The sequence below is a fragment of the Chiloscyllium punctatum genome, chromosome 12 (genome assembly GCF_047496795.1).
Source record: "Chiloscyllium punctatum isolate Juve2018m chromosome 12, sChiPun1.3, whole genome shotgun sequence".
NCBI lineage: Eukaryota > Metazoa > Chordata > Chondrichthyes > Orectolobiformes > Hemiscylliidae > Chiloscyllium > Chiloscyllium punctatum.
In genome coordinates, this window is record NC_092750.1 from 58,528,440 (window position 1) to 58,550,010 (window position 21,571).

Sequence of the window (21,571 nt, forward strand, 5' to 3'; positions counted from 1 at the left end):
CTGTGTCCAGTTTTGGTCCCCACACCTCAGGAAGGACATACTGGCACTGGAACGTGTCCAGCGGAGATTCACACGGATGATCCCTGGAATGGTAGGTCTAACATATGAGGAACGGCTGAGGATCCTGGGATTGTATTCATTGGAGTTTAGAAGATTAAGGGGAGACTTAATAGAGACATACAAGATAATACATGGCTTGGAAAGGGTGGATGGTAGGAAATTGTTTCCGTTAGGTGACGAGACTAGGACCCGTGGACACAGCCTTAGAATTAGAGGGGGTAAATTCAGAACAGAAATGCGGAGACATTTCTTCAGCCAGAGAGTGGTGGGCCTGTGGAATTCATTGCCGCAGAGTGCAGTGGAGGCCGGGACGCTAAATGTCTTCAAGGCAGAGATTGATAGATTCTTAGAGTCTCTTAGATAGATTGATAGAGTTTCGGGGAATTAAGGGCTACGGGGAGAATGCGGGTAAGTGGAGTTGAAGTGCCCAGCAGCCATGATTGAATGGCGGAGTGGACTCGATGGGCCGAATGGCCTTACTTCCACTCCGATGTCTTATGGTCTTATGGTCTAAACCTGCTAATACAGTAACAGCTATTGTTTACTGAGCCATTAAATTTACAGAAAGGTTTTGGCTATCGCAAATTTATAGTATGTGCATTGGCAACTTGATGCAAATTTTCCAGCCTTTACTTTGCCTCCATATCAACTGGTGTGCATTGTTTTTAGTCTTCCAATTTTTTTACAGTTGTCTATTATTGAATTCCATGTAACCATGTGATTTGTGAAACAAATACTCATGTAAGTTAATTGAGTCATTTTCAGCACAGAAAATGGCAATTCTGTCTTTCAAGTCCATACCAGCTTCCTGTTGAGAAATGAAGTTAGTCCCAATTCCCCACCTAATCCTCAGTTGATCCTCTTAAGATCCTTTTTGAAGAATTCTCTTTATTAACGCATGCAATGAGGGAATAAAAGACATTAAGAAAAATAAACATTTTGAGTTGTAAGAGAGAGACAAGTTGCAACTTCCCCTTTTTTGCAGCACCTTAGATGGCAATTTAAAAGTTCCAAGTTTGAGTCAAGGCATTTCATCAGGAAATGTTGAGACAAATTTTTCAGCAGAACTTTATCCTTTATCAGGAAAACTTCACAATTTATGAGTTGATCAAGCCTTTTAGTTTGGAGAGCACTTAGTACATTGCCACTAAAAGCTCAAAACAACTTACAATGCATGCAAGAGAAATCCTTGTAATCCTCTGGGATATTAAGCTAGGCAGTCCATTAGATAGGTACCAGTCAGACTGTTTGACTTAGCTGGTTTTGGGTTTAAATGCTGCATTGTCAAAGGTAATGGTTTGGGTTTTACTGCAAAAATAATGATGAACCTTAGTACATTTTCAGTTTCTAATTGCAAGTCATTAGCAACTTTTAGTGATTATTTGCATACAATTTCATTTAGAAATGCTGCCATACATATTTTGCTCCTCCAAAATTTCTGGAATCAGCATATTGCTGCCTTACTCACTATTCAAATACATTGAAGAATATAAAATTCTTATAATGCCTCATAGCTATCCAATGTATGTTGTATGTAAGTGCCTGGTAAGTCTCAACTACTCGGTGAAAGTGAGCACTGCAGATGCCGGAGAGTCTGAATCGAAAAGTGTGATGCCCGAAAGGCACAACAGGTCAGCCAGCATTTGAAGAGCGGGGCGGGGTCGACCTTTCGAGCATAAGCCCTTCAACAGAAAGTCTCATTTACTGTCATACTACCTTACCAGAACTGAAAATTTTTCAGTTCAAAGTCAGCTTCCTCCAGATTTTTGTTTTTGTTGGCGATTTAAACAAATACATTATCATTCTTGAGAAATTACTTCTCATTTCTGTCTCCAACTCTCTGAACCTAATCTTGATTTTTTTTGTTCTGTACCTCAATGACGTTGTTTTATTTTCGTGCAAATTTGAATATCGTATTCAAAGAATTGCAAATGCTGAAGATCTGAAACAAAAAGAGAACATGTAGAGAAACTCAGCAGGTCTGGTCGTATCTATGGAGAGAAAGCAGTTAACGTTTCGAGTGGGGTTACCCACTGTGTTTCTTCAGCAATTTTTGGTTTTGTTTCAGATCCTCAGCATCAGTTGTTGTGCGTTTTATTTTAGCACATACTCTGTAGAGGGCGCTGTGCTTTAGGCTGTTGTCGGCAGAAAAGTGCAAGTTGGGTGAATGTTTGGCGCAAAAACGAAATCTTATTGCGTTATGCTCCTTAAACTGAGTTCCGTCTATCATTCTTTTCAAAAATAAAGAAACATCCTGAGTTAGCAGAATCTTAAAATCAGTGAGTTCTTTGAGTAACAAAAACAGATTGCTGGAAAATCTCAGCAAGTCTGGTAGCATCCGTTTCGGTTTCAGTGACCCTTCTGAGTTCTTCAGGTATTCTGGCAATTATTCTGTCGTATCTAAAACCAGAATAACTGGCATCCAATTTACTGTATACAAAGAACACAATATTTGCCACAAAAACGGCATATTAAAACGTGAAAGCAGTTTGAGATTTACCAAATCATATGATTAAAAGCTACATAATTATTTTTCTCAGCCATTTCTCACCTAGGAAGCTATTTCCAATGACCAAGAAATAAAACTGTGTTTATATCGCATTATTGCAAATAATTGAATACAGTGGGGGTAGGGGCTTGTAAAACGAAATGAATTATTTTAGTACAGGCATTCAGTTCAGAAAGAGAATGAAGGATTATAAGGATTGACATTTCGAAAAATAATGGGGCTTGCCTTGGCATATGCAAATTCCTGAGATCTTGGAACCATGGAGATGTCCTGCCAAATGTATAGTACATTCAGGGTACTCTGGAATTCTGTTTGATTTGTTAGTTGGAGGGAGCCATGTAAGTATCACAGGAGATTAAAAGGATTGCGTGCAGACCACACTAATCCACTCATTCATAAGAACAATGTTGGCGAGAAGTGTCAACTGGGAGACTTTTGCGCATGCCCACTACTCCCCATAGGGCCGCAGGGGAAAAAATGAAATGGGCATGCCCACGGCCAGAGAAAGGAGATCATCGGCACAGAGACTCCTGCCGCTGGGGAAAAAAAGAGGACAGTCTGCGCAAACTCAATACCGTCACCCGCTCGGAGATGAGGGAAACAATCTGCGCAGGTGCAGTTCCGTCACCCGCCTCGGAGGGCCGGCGACAAACAACGCAGGCGTAGTGCTGTCTCCCGCGTTTGGCAGATCAGGACGGTGAGCGCAGGCGCAGTACGGTGCGCAGTCGCGGCGGGGGTGGGAAAGGAAGAGCTATGCCAATGTGCGCAAGCGCAGTTCGATCAATTCGCTCGGGGGGGCTACGACGACAGAGCGCAGGCGCAGTACTGCCCGCTTGCTCCCTGGTGGGAAGGGGCGGTCCGCGCAGGCGCAGTGAGGCCTCGTTGGGGAGGCAGGGATTTTGGGGAGGGGGGAGGGAGAGGCGAAGATGGTTTTGATGGCGGAGGGGAGGCTTCGCTGAGCGGCAGCCCTCGCTCGACATGGGCAACGAGAACAGCTTGGAGACCGGCGAGCTGGAGCCCATCTCGGCGCCGGCTGCAGCGCCACTGAAAACACCCGCGGCCCCGAACGGAGCGCCCGGGGGACGGGCAGCGGCGGCCGGCAGGTGAGTAAAGCGGGGCGGCGGAGCGGGGATTCCCGGGCTAGAGAGAGAGAGAGAGAGAGAGAGAGAACACACACACACACACCGACCGAGCCAGTCTTCCCCTGGCACGATCACGGTGACCTGGGCTGACCGAGAAGGCCGAGGCCGGCCCCCGCTGGAGAAGGGCGGAGGTTCAGGGACAGCCAGAGCCAGAAGGTGGCTCCCAGCCCGGCAACAGAAGGGCTTGAGTGAGTCTGGTCGGGGGCAGGCTTGCAACCGCACTCAGTTGTTTCAAACAGTTTTTTTTTGCAGAGATACTTATCGGTTACAAACGCCCCACAGTCAGCGATCGCTCAGGGCACACTATAAATGTTTGCTGTTCCTTTACAATCGCCTGTTCTGTTTGGATTGCAGTATAGAAAAGCTTTGCCTGGACAGCAACCAAGACTGATTTGCCTCCCCTACTATTCACCCCTCTTCCCCTCCCCACTCTTCCCCTCCCTCTTTCCCCCCCCCCCCAAAATGTTGATGCACGCAGCCCCTGAGTCACAAGAATCCTTCATAATTATGGGATTTTTGGGACGGGTGAGTTGCATTGAACCAGTGGAAGGGCAGCGAACTCGAAAGGGAACATGTGAATTCACAAAGCCAGCTGTAGTATTCGCTTCGGTGGTTGAAGCTTTTTTTAAAAAAAATGCCACTGGATTCCGAAAAGGAGGGCATTACCGCGGCTGCATTCACGATGAGTGAAATGCAACAGGAAGCTGTCACCCAGTAGGGAAAGCAAACAGACAAGCCAGAGGTGTAGAAAGAATCAAATAGAAAACGGTACTCAGGGGCAGAGTTAGTGAGCAGACCGACACGACAGAAAAGAGGGATCAGGATTTGTTTTCGGTCGATCCTGTAAGTGTTCGGGAGTGATGTGTTTGGGTTTAATGGTTTTCACGCGAATGTGGTGGAGCAGATTGTGTCTTGGATTACAGAGTGGGGGTGGGGGTGGGGGGGGGGGAGTAGGAGACGATGTTTCAGAATGTTATGTAGTGTCAGGGAGGTGCTTGATTGAACCTCCCAAGTGTGGCTGAAAATCATATCTTGAAGGTTGTTCAGCTGTTTTGACATGTTGGTGACGGGGCTGTTGAAAACCTTGCAGTAAAGAGTGCAACTTTGAAGAGGGAACAGAGCGAAGAGCTCCACAATAGAAATCAACTATGAATCGGTTCAAAGATTGACTGCGCATCAGGACAGCTGGAGTTTCGGCGCCAGAACTAGCTGTCCGTTCAGAACCAGAGCACCAGCCACAGTACTGGCTGGCAATAGTTTAACTTTTTGTTGATCCTTATTAAACCAACCAAGAGCAGCAAATCTTTCGGTATTCGCTTTTTTTCCCCCTGCAAGATTGATGTTTGATTCAAACAGTCATTCATACATTGATCTTTAGATGTCTTGATATATGATGTTTGCAGTGCTAAAATTTATGAGTTGCAAATGAGGTCTCCAGGTTTGTTTATGACCGCCAGTATTCCCATCGGAGAAGAGAAGAATGAACTCTGAGGATAGCTGAGTGAAGAATTGGGTAAAGTGTATATGTATTGACAGCTGTTTTGTGTTATATTTGTTGGGTTGCTTAGTTGAAGCAGCATTGACGGCAATTACTAGCTTCAGTGCTCGGCCGAATGCAGTCAGGCAGAACGTTCGAGTGCAAAACTGCCTCGCTTAAAATATGAAGAGAAAACTGATTTCTTTGCCACCAGTGTTCGTTATTCACTCTCGATGTAATCTGCTGATACATGTGGTGTTCTATGATCATTATTGAAGCTTTCTTTGAAAAAAATATAATCATGATGTTCTAGTTCCGTTCTAAGCGCACGATGATCGCTTGGTGCAGACGTTGTCAGCACTATTTCCCCAAGCAGCGTGTGCCGTTGATTAAGACCTGCCTCTTTCAATTCCATTTTATCGCTGCATTTTGTTTCTCTGGATGGTGCTGAAACACCGCGCGCTCCGCTAATGGGAGCTGTCTATTTCAGAACCACATTTTAATCAGCTCGGCACCCATGTCTCTGTAATCAGCGATAGTATCTGTTTCAGCATGAGTATAACTCCACAGAAGCTGTAGATATTGAGGGTTCATTGTTGGTGTTGAAGTAGAGGGCTTTAAGCTTCCGTATGGATGTTTATGAATGACCCAAGCATTTGTCCAAAACAGTCTAATCTCTGCGCGCTCGGAGGAGCGACTTTGGGAGCTGTCCATTTCAGCACCACTCTCTTCCGAAAACGCACAGGCTTTACAATTCGTGTTACTCATACGATTTTGATCCTTTGAAACAGCTAAAATAGTACAATAAAGACGAAAAATAATTTTCTTTTTAGATTTTATTACTTAAGAATCAAACGTTACAACCAGAGCGTGTCTGACGTTTGAGTATTGTTGCTGAAGGTCCATCATTCCAAATGACAGTGGGATGAATGTAAATTAAATTCGGGAATGCTAGGTTTGATTCTAACACCCCATGACATGACTGAGTTCTCTTCAATACTGATATAGGACGAGAGAACTGATATTGTCCTAATGCTGCAATAAAATCACAAGATTTAGCCTCAGTTGTTGTTACAATTGCCATTTTAAAAATATATTTTAATTATAATGGTACAGAACGATGCTGAATGCTGGCATTCAAGTGTAGTAACATGAACATGTTAACTTATATGTGAAAGCAAAGGTAGATGAGACGTGGTAGAAACATAAAAATGTTAAAATTGCAATGCTTAAATACATTTGGAATAGAACAACATGGCAAATACATCTAATTTTTATCAAATAATAGCAAAATGCTGTTGATGCTGGAAATCTGAAACAAAAAGATGGTGCTGGAGAAAGTTGGCAGATATGGTAGCATCTGTGGAGAGAGAAACAGAATTAACATTATGAATCTGCTATGAATTCTGAAAAGACTGAAAGAGTCATATCAGACTTAAAATATTACTTCTCTCTTCACAGATGTTGCCAGACCTGCTGATATTCTCTAGAAAATGTATGTATTTATTTTAGCTTTTATCAAAACCAAAATCAGAAGTTGCTGGAAAAACTCAGCAGGTCCGACAGCAAAGTTAACATTTTGGACCAGTGACCTTTCTGAACCCTTTGATTATTTTGGTGTTTTTTTTAAAGCTTTTATCAATGTTATTTCTGAAATTTTAGTGATTAATTATGTTTGGCTTGATAGAAGAATTTTCAATCTGCTGTGAGTCATTCATTGTATCACTATCCAATAAATGTGCAACCAGCAATTGCTGCAAAACCAGATCTTTTGAAGCAATTAGGAAAGCCAATCTATGTGTTATTGTTTAATGTGAGGTGAATTTAATTCAAAAGTAGTAGATTATGCTTTAGATGTACAGGAATTGGTGAGACAACATCTAGAGTACTGTTGAAGGGTGTAGTGCTGGAAAAGCAAAGCCAGTCAGGCAACATCTAAGGAGCAGGAGAGTTGACGTTTTCAGGCAAAAACCCTTCATCAGGAATGAGGCATGTACAGTATTGGTCATAAAGTCATAGAGATGTACAGAATGGAAACAGACCCTTCAATCCAACCTGTCCATGCTGACCAGATATCCCAACCCGATTTAGTCCCACCTGCCAGCACCTGGCCCATATCCCTCCAAACCCTTCCTATTCATATGCCCATCCAAATGCCTCTTAAATGTTGCAATTGTACTAGCCTCCACCACATCCTCTGGCAGCTCATTCCATGCAGGTACCACCCTCTGCGTGAAACGTTTGCCCCTTAGATCTCTTTTATATCTTTCCCCTTTCACCCTAAACCTATGCCCTCTAGTTCTGTACTCCCCCACCTCAAGGAAAAGACTTTGTCTATTTATCCTATCCGTGCCCCTCATAATTTTGTAAACCTCCATAAGGTCACCCCTCAGCCTCTGATGCTCCTGGGAAAACTGCCCCAGCCTGTTCAACCTCTCCCTATAGCTCAAATCCTCCAACCCTGGCAACATCCTTGTAAATCTTTTCTGAACCCTTTCAAGTTTCACAACATCTTTCTAATAGGAAGGAGACCCAAATTGCATGCAATATTCCAACAGTGGCCTAACCAATGTCCTGTATAGCCGCAACATGATGTTCCAACTCCTGTACTCAATACTCTGACCAATAAAAGAAAGCATACTAAATGCCTTCTTCACTATCCTATCTATCTGCAACTCCACTTTCAAGGAGCTATGAACCTGCACTCCAAGGTCTCTTTGTTCAGCAACACTCCCTTGGACATTACCATTGAGTGTATGTGTCCTGCTAAGATTTGCTTTCCCAAAACTCCATCTATCACTTCTCGGCCCATTGGCCCATCTGGTCAAGATTCTGTTGAAATTTGAGGTGACCTTTTTGTCATCTGCAAACTTATTAACTGCACCTCTTATGCTTGCTTCGAAACATTTATGTAAATGACAAAAAGTAGAGGACCCAGCACCGATCCTTGTGACATTCCACTGGTCACAGGCCTCCAATCTGAAGAACAACCCTCCACCACCACCCTCTGTCTTCTACCTTTGAGCCAGTTCTATATCCAAATGGCTAGTTCTCCCTTTATTCCATAAGATCTGACCTTGCTAACCAGTCTCCCATGGGGAACCTTGTCGAACGCCTTACTGAAGTCCATATAGATCACATCACTGCTCTGCCCTCATCAATCCTCTTTGTTACCTCTTCAAAAAACTCAATCAAATTTGTGAGACATGATTTCCCACGCACAAAGCTGTGTTGACTATCCCTAATCAGTCCTTGCCTTTCCAAATACATGTACATCCTGTCCCTCAGGATTCCCTCCAATAACTTGCCCACCACCGACATCAGGCTCACTGGTCCATAGTTTCCTGGCTTGTCCTTACCACCCTTCTTAAACAGTGGCACCACGTTAGCCAACCTCCAGTCTTCCGGCACCTCATCTGTGACTATCAATGATACAAATATCTCAGCAAGAGGTCCAGCAATCACTTCTCTAGCTTCCCACAGTAATTCTAGGGTACACCTGATCAGGTCCTGGGGATTTATCCACCTTTATGTATTTCAAGACATCCAGCACTTCCTCCTCTGTAATATGGACATTTTGCAAGGTGTCACCATCTATTTTGCTACTTTCTATATCTTCCATATCATTTTCCATGGTAAATACTGATGCAAAATGCTCGTTTAATATCTCCCCCCATTTTCTATGGCTCCACACAAAGGCCATCTTGCTGATCTTTGAGGGACCCTATTCTCCTTAGTTATCCTTTTGTCTGAGTTTAATAAGTAGGTTTCAAATTTGAATTTTTCTGGGTGATGCTCTCTGATCTTGGTTAACTAGATTACACTTACAGAACTTGGTGCTATTTCTTTCTTTAAAATCTGGTTTTAGAATTCAGTATTTTTAGAAGGATTTCACTGTTTGAAGCTGTGCATCACTTCGTGAAATATTCACTTCAGATTACTGTGTAAATTTCAGAATTCAGGAAAGAACCTCCAAGGAAAGCAGCAGGGATGTACTGAAGAAAGCAAGGAATTTGTTTTATTTACATTGCACAAAACTCAACTTTCTTGAAAAGGTTGAAATCTAGTTCAAGCTGAAAGAATGTTCTTGATTGGCAGCATTTCTCTGCTTTGTGCTGGATAAAGAAGGATCAATTGCAGCAGATGTTGAAATGTTATTCATGACAGTATCACTTGGCAGCATTACAGCTTGTTCAGTAAAATTAATAATTATACGATCTATGAACTATATATTTTAAATTTATGGAATTGAGAAATTCAGGTGTATGTTTTAGATACAAAGATTTGAAAGAAAAAAAGTCATAGATGTGTTGCACATTAGCATGATTTTATTTGTTTTCTCTTAGTTTTTTGGTCTTTCCTCTAAACAATCGCATATATTGCTTGGGTCACTGATGGCCATCTGGTAGTTCAGCCAAGAGATCATTCTTCATTAGCACCAACAGGTTATTTGGTTTTACAGCCGAGTTTTATCGGTTTGATGCCAGATAATCACTTTCCAGAAATGCTCGCATGATAATTAGGAGCACAAGTTGATTTTGCTCCCTCCTTTGACTTTCTGCCCAGGGACAGTGACGTAGTTGTGTTCCTCCTCCTTCAGATAGATGACTATATGCACCAAAGACCAGGGAATCTGTTAGCTTTTAGTCCGTATCAAAGAATACCATATCCACTATTCTCTTGAGCTGTGTTAACATTATTAACAACAAAAAAGAACAAATAATGCCGTGGAAATTGAAAGGATATAAATTACAAAACTTAGTATTCTAGTCATGATCGCAAGATGCAAACTTTTTCAACAGCATCTTTCAATGAAGTTCATCAAGATTACTCCTGTTTATTTTAGAGATGGGTGACGAATGCCAGCGCCATCCATGTCTCACGAACAAATCAAAACATTCTTTCCCACACTGTAATGCACTTGGCTGTTTTTGCAGAAAAGAAAATAGAGATTCTGCTTTTGTAATTTGTTGCTTTCACTTTACCACATGGGTCCAGTTTATGTTTTATTTTGCCAGTGAACATCCTAGAATATTAGCAAAATAAGAAATGGAAAATGTCACAAATGGAAATAATGCTGCTATTCATTTTCAAGATTCTATCTTCCATCATGGATATGATAGATACTAGTAATGTGTCAGTAATAACCAATGGCCTGGAGTAATAATCCACACACCAGGAGTTCAAATCCTCACATGGTAATTTGTGAAGATTATTTAATTTTTTAAAAGAAAACCTAAAATGAATTTGAAATGAAAAGATGTCAAGTATAATGAAACTGTCTGGTTTTTCTAAAAACTAAAGTGGCATTCATGTCCATCAGCAAACCAGACCTTTCACACTCACCTAACCTAATTGATCGTTCCAATGTAGTTGACTCATAACTATGCAATGGTAGTAGCACTGATGATAACAAAAGCATTCTTAGCCTAGTTGACTGTATACTGAGCCCTTCGTTACCACCTCGTGTGCTAATGTCACTGTTAGGAAAGTTACTTTACGTACTTGCTAGCCAGACATAGGAATGATTCTGGAATATGACTATAAGCAAAAAGCCCCACAGGCAGTCCAGGCACATTAGACATACCAGCTGGCGGGGGAAAGGAGTAATGTGTGGACACAGTTGAGTGAGTTTGGCACTTGGAATTTGAAGCATGGAAACCTTGCTATGAGTTTCAGTGCTTCAGGTTGACATTGCCATCCTATTACTTCAGTTGTTGACCAGCATATGGATGAAGCAGTAAAAGTTGGGGTCTGGGGGAGAGGAGATGTGACATCAAATTTTCTTCTTTGCATGGAGGAATTGATGTCTTACACCTGCAATTGGCAGAGTGAGGAATTCCTACAGTAGTGCTTGGGGCTGAGACAGTAGTCAACAGATTCCACAACTACATTCCAAGATCTAACACACATTCCCCAATGATGTTGGCAGTCATGTTGGACTGAGCTGAATTCTGAGCAGCATGTGCTCTCCCCTTCCCAGTCTCTACCACAGATTCTCAATCTGTCCGCCTCTACTACCACCACCACCACCTTCCCTCTGTGCTTTCTCTCCTTCCTGTCTCCCACGTGCTTGCTCTCACCACCAGTCATCCGCACAAGCCCTCACCCCCTGCTCCCTCCGTCTCCTGTGTGGTTTATTTTCTCCCACCTGACTCCTGTGCAGTTTCTTGCCCCTCACAGCCCCATGTGGTCCTGGTGCTTGCCATTTCCCTTGCCTTTCACAGTTCCTCACATTTGCCACACACCCCCCACCCCCCACCCCCCCCCCACCCCCATCCCAATGTGGCCCCTGGCACTTCCACACCTCTTGCCTCACATGGCCCCTGGCACTGAACTGACTGTGCCCTGAAGGTACTCAGACCCCTCAGCACTCGCATGAACTCCACCCCTCCACTGTGGGCCACCGCTGGGGAAGGTGGGTGGAGGAGGAGGAGGAGGAGGAGGAGGAGAAGACGTGGTGGCCAAATGCATCAAAACATCATCTTTGTAGGAGGAATTGATGTCTTACAACTGCAATTGTTGTGCCATTATTGCTGCAAGACCAAAATGTATACCTTTTTATAAATAATCTTGTGAGAGTACCTTTGTTATATAAATGGCAGTAATTCAAGATGGATGATAAATGTTGGCCTTGTAGGAATGTGTGCAGCTAGAAATGGAATTTTAAAAAAAAATTGTATCACTAACCAAAATGGGCAATTGTAATAATATTATACTGTCTCCAGTTTTATGCTCTTCTGATTGTAAAAAGCCATCTATAAACGCCGCAGCCTGGAGGTTTCAGTGGAATAGGCTTTTCTCTTTGAATTTCTTCCTGATACCGCATGGTCTGCAAATGATCACAGAATTTTATTATAAATAAATTGCATTCACATAACTAAAGTTCCATCTACCTTTGGCTTTAATTTGAAAATTAATATGACCGAAGTAGGACCCACCACAAACCCTGTCATGTTGCAGAAAACATTAATATTCATTGGAAATGATTCTGAGAATTGTTCTTTTTTGTAAGCATTTGAGGACAGGCCAAAAATAAGATTTTTTTTTTAAACTATTCACAGGATGTGATCATTGCTGGCAAGCCAAGGTCTAATTACTCTTGAGAACGGTGTGGTGATCTGTCACAGTTAGTGGCACAAGGTCTGTTAGCAGACAGAGTTCTAGACTTTTGATCCAGTGACAGTGAAGGAATAGTGATGGAATAATTCCAAGTAAGAATGTTGGGTGATTTGGAGGTGTCCTACACAAATCTTACGTGATCAAGGGTCCCAAGTTCGAAAGATGCTGTTGAAAAAAAATCCATGGCTAGTTATTGCAGTGGAATTTTTTTCAGATTTTATTGTCATGTGTACTCCAGTACAGAAGTACAGTGAGAAGTGGAAAATGGCGCCATTTTAAGTATCAATGTATCTAGATACAAAAAAAAACTTAGTTACAAAGTAGTAAGAGAAATAAGAGTTAAGAAGTTAAGCGTTACTTCATACAACAGTAGGAAAATAAAGAAATAAGGTAACAATTAATATTAAAGTCTTATGTACTTTAAAGTAGGCGAATAAAGGAATATGACCTAGGTTCAAATCAACAGATTGCACATTCACATTCCAGGTTCTAACACACATTCCCCAATGATGTGTGTGGGCAGTCAAGTTGGCCTCAGCTGAATTCTGGGCAGCATGTGCTCTCCCCTCCCCTGTCTCTAGTGCAGACTCTCACCCTGTCCTCCACCACCACCATCACCACCACCCTGTGCTTTCTCTCTGTCCTGTCTCCCACATGGTTGCCACCACCACCAGCCATCTGCACAAGCCTTCACCCCTACTCCCTCCATCTCCCAGGTGGTTCATTTATTCCCACCTGACTCCTGTGCAGTTTCTTGCCCCTCACAGCCCCACGTGACCTTGGTGTTTGCCATTTCCCTCGCCTTTCACAGTTCCTCACATTTGCCACACCCCTCAGCCCAATATGGCCCCGGCACTTCCATACCTCTGTGGAATTTCTTCACTCAGGATGGTGTATCTTTTGAGGTTCTCTGTCTTTAGTGGGCTGTGGAAGCTTAACCATTGAGCACGATAGATTTCTTGGTACAGATGACATCAATGGAAATGAGATAAGCAGTCAGCCATGATCTTATTGAAAAAGTGAAATCAATGGGCCAATTTGCATAACTCTTTTCCAGTGTTTCTGTGATACACTTTTGTTTTAGAAAGCCATGATTGGATATGCCTCAACCAGACTCTTGGGCATGGAATTTTATATCTTAACTACAGCCTGCATTATTTTTCTTTCATGGGATTGGTTGCCATTGGCAAGGCCAGTATTTATTGCCCTTTAGAAGGTGATTGTGACCTGCCTTTTTGACCTGCTCATCTATTACAGGGCCCCCATAAAATGCTGTGAACAAAAATATATTCTCCTGTCGGAGAGAGTGAGGACTGCAGATGCTGGGGATCAGAGCTGAAAAATGTATTGCTGGAAAATCGCAGCAGGTCAGGCAGCATCCAAGGAGCAGGAGAATTGACGTTTTAGGCTTAAGCCCTTCTTCAGGAATATTCTCCCGTCACCAATTTGTGTTTTTCTGCTACTTACTTTAAATCGGTGTCCTCTGGTTCTGGATCTTTCTGCAATCAGGGACAATTTCTCCTTAGTTACTCAGTTAATCTATCTTAGGAGTTTGAACTCCTCTATCGAATCTCCTCTTCAGTACAAACAGTCCTACCTCTCTATCCTATCTCTACAACTGAATTTTCTTGGACTGGGAACCATTGCTCTGAATCTTTTTTTTGTACAGTCTCTCATGCTTTTTCATTCTTCCTGAAGTGTGGTGGGAGAAACTGGATATAGTATTCCACTTGCCGTTAATCATAACTGTACAGGTTATCTGTTTGTACAGATTTATCATAACTGCCTTTCCTTTGTTCTCTATGCCCATCTTTACAACATTCATGCTTTTCGAATTGTTTCCTCAAGCTGCCTTGCCACTGTCAAAATGGTTTGTGCACAAATGCCCTCAGGTCCTTTTGCTCCTCTAGTATATATTTTTAATTAACTTGTTCAGAAATGTTATGATACAGCTTTAGAATAGGTGGGACTTGAACCCAGGCTTTCTGATCTTGATCTAGGTACTGTACCAAAGTGCCTCAAGAAGTCTGCCCTCTAGAATTGGAGATATTTTCCAATGAATTTGTTCAGGAAAGCGATTATGCATCAGTAGACAATTTGTCCCAGTCCTCCCAGTAGAATATTTCTATTAAACCTGTTTGAGCGTGTTTTGTCACACCTCAGGAGCAGTTGGAACTTGAACCCACTTCCTAGGACCCCCAGAGGAAACGACACTACCACTGCATCTCAAGAACCCAGTATTTCAGTGCATTACGTTCAGTCCCTAGCATGGAGATTTAAATTAGAAAGATTTGTAAGTGGACAAACTGTAGTGGCTGGGAATTGAAGCCAGGTCAACTGCTTGGAAGGCAGCTATGCTCATTGCTATACATGCTTTATTTTATCTCCTTGTTCTCCTAACCAAATTGAATGATTTCACAGTGCCTTGATGTCAAGGGCAGTCAGTCTAACCTCATGTCTTGAATTCAGCTCTTTTGTCCATGATTGGACAAAGGCTGCAATTAGATCTTGAGCTGAATAATCCTCATGGAACTCAACTGAGCAGGTGAATAAGTGCCACTTGACAATAGTGCCAAGTTGACAAAAGATGACAAAAGTTGCCATCCCTTTGCTGATGATTAAAGGTAATCTAATCTGGAAACAATTGTTCAGGGCAGTTTTGTGATTGAGGAGTAAATATCTGTGCTGTAGCTGTACTGCAACAGCTTTCTCAAGGTGTGGCATTGTTTGGAGATGAAGTCCTCAGCTGTTGGGGCATGATACCCTTTCGTGTCATTCATGGATTCAGGTATTTCTTGGTATGATGTAGAGTGATTGATTTGTCTGAAGACTGGTTCCTGTGCTGACGGATACACCCAGCAGGAGGCTGCAAGGTGTTGTCCATTTGGGTATTGGTTGAAGATTGTTGCAAAAACTTTGATTATGTCTTGGCATTCTTTGCCATTGTTGAGGAAAGGGATATTAATTTTTTGGACACAGATACCAATAGGTTCAAAAAATATTTATTTCAGCAATAATTATACTATCCCAGTCTAGATAGAAAGTAATTTTCTGAGGTTTATACGTGGAAATTATTAGTGCTGGATTAATCAACTGTGCCCATAGAGGTAACTAGCCCTTTATGTCTAAGAATTAATTCCAGAAGGATTGCTTGTTTTATCTGAATTGATTGCAGTAAAATGGAAGTGATCAGCTGCACACTTAGGAAATGGAGTTCTTTGTAAATGTTCGTTAGCAGAAATGCTTTTCCATTGTTGTGTGATTTGAAAGCCTCAGAGGCTAGGAATATTGCGGCAAGTAAATAACCACCTCGTGACTCCCCAAATCCTATTCATCATCTACAAAGCGTAAGTCAGGAGTGTGGCAGAATACTCCTCACTTGCCTGGATGAGTACAACGCCAAAAACACTCATGAAGATTGACAAAATAACCCGTTTGGTTAGCACCACATTCATAAGCATCTACTCTCTCCATCACCGTCGCTCAGTAGCAGCAGTACTATCAACAAGATGCACTGCAGAAATGCACCAAAAATACTGAGACAGCACCTTCTAAACCCACTACTATTCCATCTAGAAAGACAAGGGTAGCAGGTAAATGGGAAGACCAGGACCTGCAAGTTCCCCTCCATGTCACTAACCATCTGACTTAGAAATATATTGCTGTTCCATCACTGTCATTGGGTCAAAGTCCTGGAATTCACTCCCTAAGATGTGTCATCCTATAGCATATGGACTGCAGTGGTTCAGGAAGAAAACTTATTACCACCTTCTCAAGGGCAACTAGGGTTGGGTAATAAATGCTGGCTAACCAATGACACTCACGACCCACAAGTGAATAAAAATTGCAGCTGGTTTGAAATGGGAAAATATTTGGTATCCAAATAAGAAATTGGACATCATAGACAACGTATAGCTTTTCGTCTTTTCATGTATTCTAAAATGATACGTGTTATTTGAAAAAGCATCAGCTAATTTTTATACTTAATCTAAACTTTCTTGATCTCTTTCAAAGAGCAACCTGACACTACTCACTGGACAGTGCAGTGAGAATCAAGCCCCACTATTTTCAAATTTGTCACAATTGTGAAGATTTAACGAAACTGTTAGAAGTCCCAAATAAAAACCGAAAGAACCCTGGATGCTGGAAATCAGAAACTAGAACAGACATTTCTGAAAAGGGCCAACAGGTCTTGCAGAATCTGTGGAGAGAAATCAGAGCTAACATTTCGGGTCTAGTGATCCTTCTTCAGAACAGTTCTGGGAAAGGGTCACTGGACCTGAAACATTAACTCTGATTTCTCTACACAGATGCTGCCAGACCTGCAGAGCTTTTCCAACAATTTCTGTTTTTGCACCAGAAGTCCCAATTTGCCTCTGACTGACTGCTACTCGGGAGAAATGCAAAACCCACCAGTTCTCTTCAGTAACAGTAAAAATAATTCTATTTATTAGAACACACTTTAACAATAAGAATAAATAACAGTTCTTTTTAATTTATGTAGTTTAGACATTCTCCCTTTTAAAATTCCTAAATACATATACAGATATAAAAGATAAAATAAAAGGTATTATGGCTAGTGGGAAAGAAGCCAGGAGTACACAATTTTCTATTATGAGCCCAAATCACAAAACTAGATGGATTGGTTTCACACTCCTGTTGATTCTGCAACGATGCCTCGATATTGTCGCACGGTGATGGTTAGTCTTTGGTTCACTGGTTGCCTCGTTGGACCTGCGTGTTTACTTTTGTCTTTGGGTTTTAGAATTATTTCTTTCAGCTTTTCTGAGTGTAGTTTTACTGCTGTCCTGACAGAATTGGAGAGCGAAAATATAAACAGAAAGGAAGGAAAGATTGATGCAGCTAAATTTTGGAGGCTTCCTTATTGCCCTCTTGTTTCACTTCCCTCACACAGTCAAATTTAAACTCCACATTGACCAATCATAGAGTTGTTGCTGTGCTGGACTCTCAAATCTACAACAAATAACGCTAATTTGTCTGAACTCAACGTCCCTGAAAAGTAACATTGTTTCATACACATTGGTTAGCTTCATTTGTTCTTCCAGGCCATAAATTGTACGTTCTCCCCTTTTTATAAACAATGTTCATATTTCTCATTTTTAATCCATAAAGTGGACTCTTATAGACCTGTGTTTTGAAATCTCCTTGAGTTTCATGCAAAGTGAGTACTTGTACAAGGAAGATTTGTATCTGAAATGGAGAGATGAATAATCCATCTTCATTCAGTTTTTTTTCTCATTGGTCTTCCAAAGTAGTTGTACTTACCAGTTATTAATAGTTTTCAGGTACTCACAATTTCTGTCATTACTGTCGTATTTTTAAATAAAAGTAATGAATTAAAGATTAAATTGGGGCATCATGATTTTATGGAAACCCAAACTATGAAGATGAAACACAACACTGAAATTTATTCGAGTATTGCACTTTTGTTGAAGGTTTTTATAGCTTGCTCTCATCAGGACAATTTGTAAGACATGCTAGCATGAAGAGGGAAACAAAGTCACACTCTTTAAGAGCAGATTGGTGCTTGGTCACCAAGTAGGTTCTAGGAGAGGTGTTTCCATGAACAATGTACTAGTTAGATGATGACTGACTGTTAGCTGGCAAGCTGTGTTTAAATTTTAAACCAGGCTGTTCGACTCTGAGTGGTCAAGGCATTGTATTGAGAAATTAACCAGAGAATAGCTGTCATCAGCCGTGTTTCAACTGTTTTAGCACTCTTTCTACTGATTTTCAACCACTGCCACATTATAATTTACATTGTCTTTCCTAACCCTTGCCTCTGTGTTCACTGACTGACATTAATTCCAATTTCTGCAATGGGAGAAGTGGGTGATTTAATCAATATCTAATCCCATTCTGAACATGGCCTGGGAATTTGAAAAGCTGCAGTCTAGCGAGAGCTTTATTTTATATCTAAACCCATTCACTACCTGCTCCGGAGTTATAGGTGGGGATGGTTTAGATATATAGAGTTGGCTGAAATGGCAGGAGAACTCTAATAATGTGGGGTAAGGAGTGATGCTTGTTGGATGTTAGACTGAAGAAAGATAAACTAAATGGTCAAATGTTAAATTGGGAACTGGTATCTCATCATCAAGATTTACATGTGCACAGTACAGCTCAGAGCCAGTCCCTAGAATTAGGAGACATTCTGAATCTCTCGTTATTTCTGTCAGTCAGAGCTCCCAGAATAACAAACCCAATCAAGGATCTCATAGTCAATCCAACCTACCTTGCCCTTGTTCCAATCACTACATCCCTTCCCCACTAAGTCTAGGAATATAGGCCTGTTCTTTTTCTTGTAGCTTTTCCTGGGGCATTTTCACTCGAGGTCCAGTTCCTCTGACTCTGACTTGGACATAGGTGGTGTATACTGGACCGTAGCCCAGCTCTTGCGCTCGGAGCATCTCAGGAGAGTTTCATCCTCTTCTTCAGGCAGTAATGGTATCAGGGCCATCTTGGATTCTAAGGTTTCTTCGATGCTAGATGGAGTGGGTGAACCTGTAGTTTCTGTTAGCCTTTCTGCCTGGTCTGAGGGGCCAGGTATGTTTTGCTCCTGCTCCATTTGCGAGGTAGCAGCTTTCAGGTGATCGTCATGTTTGTTCACGATCACCTCACCTATTCAAACTTTGTATGTCACAGGACCTGAACTTGCATTGACCTTGCCTCATTCAGGACCATTTCCATTGTTTCAACACCAAACTTTGTTCCTTTAAATAAACTACCTCTCTTGCTTAAAGGAAGCATGTGGCCGGCATAGGCATTCCTGCTACCATTTCACCCTTAACTCCAGTTCCGGCAATATCAGGTTTAAACTGGTGTTGAGTCTTCTCCCTATCAGCAACTCTGCTGGAGCAATCCCTGTAGTTGCATAAGGTGTGGTCCTATAATTGAACAGGAACCGGGACACTTTGGTGTTGAGTGAAGCTATTGGCTGCTGCTTTCAGCCCACCTTCAATGTTTGGACCAGACGATGGATGGTACAGAACTGTCCGAACATGCTGAATGCCATTCGACGTTAGGAAATACTCAAATTCCATTCTGGTGAATGATGTCCCATTGTCTGTGACCAATTCTTCCGGGAGTGCACATATTGCAAATGATGCTCACAGCTTTTCAGTCATCTTCCCTGCGTTTGCCAAATAAACTCTATGTACATTCAACCACTTTGAGTGGACATCCACAATGACCAAGAACATTGACCCCATGGAAGGAGTAGCATGAAAGACGTGTAACCGAGTCCAGGGCTTATCCATCTATTTGGATGAATGTGGGGGGTACTGCTGGCTGCAGGTTTTGCCCTTGTGGGCACTCTGGACACTGACCCACCCCAACCCTGGCCACCAGACATAACCTTTTGCCAGCACCTTCATTTTGGAAACCCTCAGGTGACCTTGGTGGATTTCAGCCAATATCTAGTGATGACTTTTACTCAAGGCAGTCACTCTGTGGTGATCTGGTTTCACTAGGTCCAGGAATGTTTCAGTTCTGGTTGTCATTGCCCCTTTGCTTTCCCCATCACCACCAGCTATTTTAGTTTTGCCAGGATGTCCACAGTCAGATATTGGCAGTGGTGACTGGATGTCCAAGGGAGGTACCACCAGTGGTGTATCTGCCAGTTGAGATGGCTCAAGGCATCCACATTTGCTACTTGGCCTCCTGGATGGTGTTCCAACTTGTAATTGTATGTACTGAGAATAGGGACTCACTATTGAATTCGACCAGAAGCTATGGGCGGTATGGCCTTGTATTGTTTAAGTAGCCCGAGAAGGATTTGTGGTTCTTTACTATTACAAATCTTTGACCAAGCCTTCCTTCCCTATCGAGTGTGTTTGCATTCCGCATTAGCCAAAGTCTGGGAAACATAATCTATCGGGTGTTCCTCTCTATTGGGCCATCAGTGAGATAACACTCCCCTGATACTGGGAGCATGTCAGCACTGCCTCTCACTTGGAATTGTAGTGGGTCAACACCTTAGATGAGAGCTTCTTTTTCACTTCCCTAAAGGCTACTACTTGGATAGGTGACCATTTTCAAGGCAGACCCATTTTCAATAGCAGGCATCATAGTGACAAGATGGAGGCCAGGTTACGTATGAATGTTCCAAAATAGTTCACTAACCCAAGACCTAATCTCCGGTACTGATGTGGGAGCTGGGACACCTTTGATCACCCTCACTGCATCTTCCAATGGGTGTAACCTGGTCTTGTCTGTAGTCCAAGAAGTCTCTTGAGGTGCCTAGAACATCTATTCCCTTCTAAGGCATATACCTGCCTGGGAGAAACATTTAATCACGCTGTCCAAGTTCTCCAAGTGCTCTTCATTGGTCTTTCTGACTATTAGCATGTCATCCAGATAAATGGCAACCTGACTTTGTAAAATGTTCTCCATCGTCCGCTTAAAAAAAATGGTGCAGGCTGATGATATTCTAAATAGCACTCTTGTATATTAGTGCAAAACCTTATCGGTATTAATTATAGGATACTTCTATGACTCCTCATCTAGCCCTACCTATCGGTTTTGCATTCAAATCCTCTTTGCGAGGGATTGGATATTTATCTAGCTCCAAGAAGCAGTTTACTGTTTGCTTAAAACCCCACAAAGGCAAACTGATCCATCAGCCTTCACAATCAAAATGACCGCTGCTGCCCATTCTGAAACTGTCTCTGCATTTCCAGCTTCTTGATTTCTGTCTGTCCTTTTGCATGTACAGCAAATGGCAGTAGATGGGCCTTGCAGAATTATGGAATTGCTTTCTGGTCAACATCTCAGGTGTCCTTAGCTCCTTTGAAAGACTCCAGATATTACTGGAAAACGTCTGGGTATTTAATTTGGCCTTCACTGAGGCAGCCATTTTCTATTCGAAAAATGTTGAGCCAAGCTGGATGAATCTTTCTCAAACAATTCTGCCCCATCAAACTTGGTCCCAAGTCTTTTACCATAATCAGTGGTAACTGAACCAACTTGTACTCATAGGAGAATGGAACTGATGTTGTATGCTTAGTCTGACGTTGCACAGTATAGGTTCCCAAATAGCATCTCACAGTTTGAGGAGGCTTGGAGTTGTATTATGCCTTAACTAAATCCATCAACTCTTGGAAGATTTTAGTATCCAGTGCCTCAGGGTAAGGTTACGCTCCTAATAATCAAGAATGCTATGAGTCCTCAAGCAGTCAGAAGGATTACTCATTGCTTTTCATCTTCTCCAACGTCATTTGCCCAGAAAAAAATAATGCA

At 42.1% G+C, this 21,571-nt stretch overlaps 1 protein-coding gene across 8 annotated transcripts in view; it reads left to right on the forward strand.

The window, feature by feature from the left end:
• Positions 1–3,504: 3,504 nt before the first annotated feature.
• The window catches only part of LOC140483865 (protein bassoon-like), a 645,800-nt gene continuing 627,733 nt past the window's right edge, over positions 3,505–21,571 (forward strand). For 5 of the 8 annotated variants that reach the window (XM_072582636.1, XM_072582635.1, XM_072582637.1 and 2 more), the window contains exon 1: positions 3,505–3,672. In XM_072582636.1, the coding sequence (XP_072438737.1) occupies positions 3,548–3,672 (125 nt within the window). In that variant the 5' untranslated portion in view covers positions 3,505–3,547. Of the gene's footprint in view, positions 3,673–4,482; positions 4,555–4,739; positions 5,021–5,135; positions 5,225–21,571 lie in introns of those variants that run through there. The other 3 variants (XM_072582639.1, XM_072582640.1, XM_072582641.1) reach the window with 3 other exon arrangements.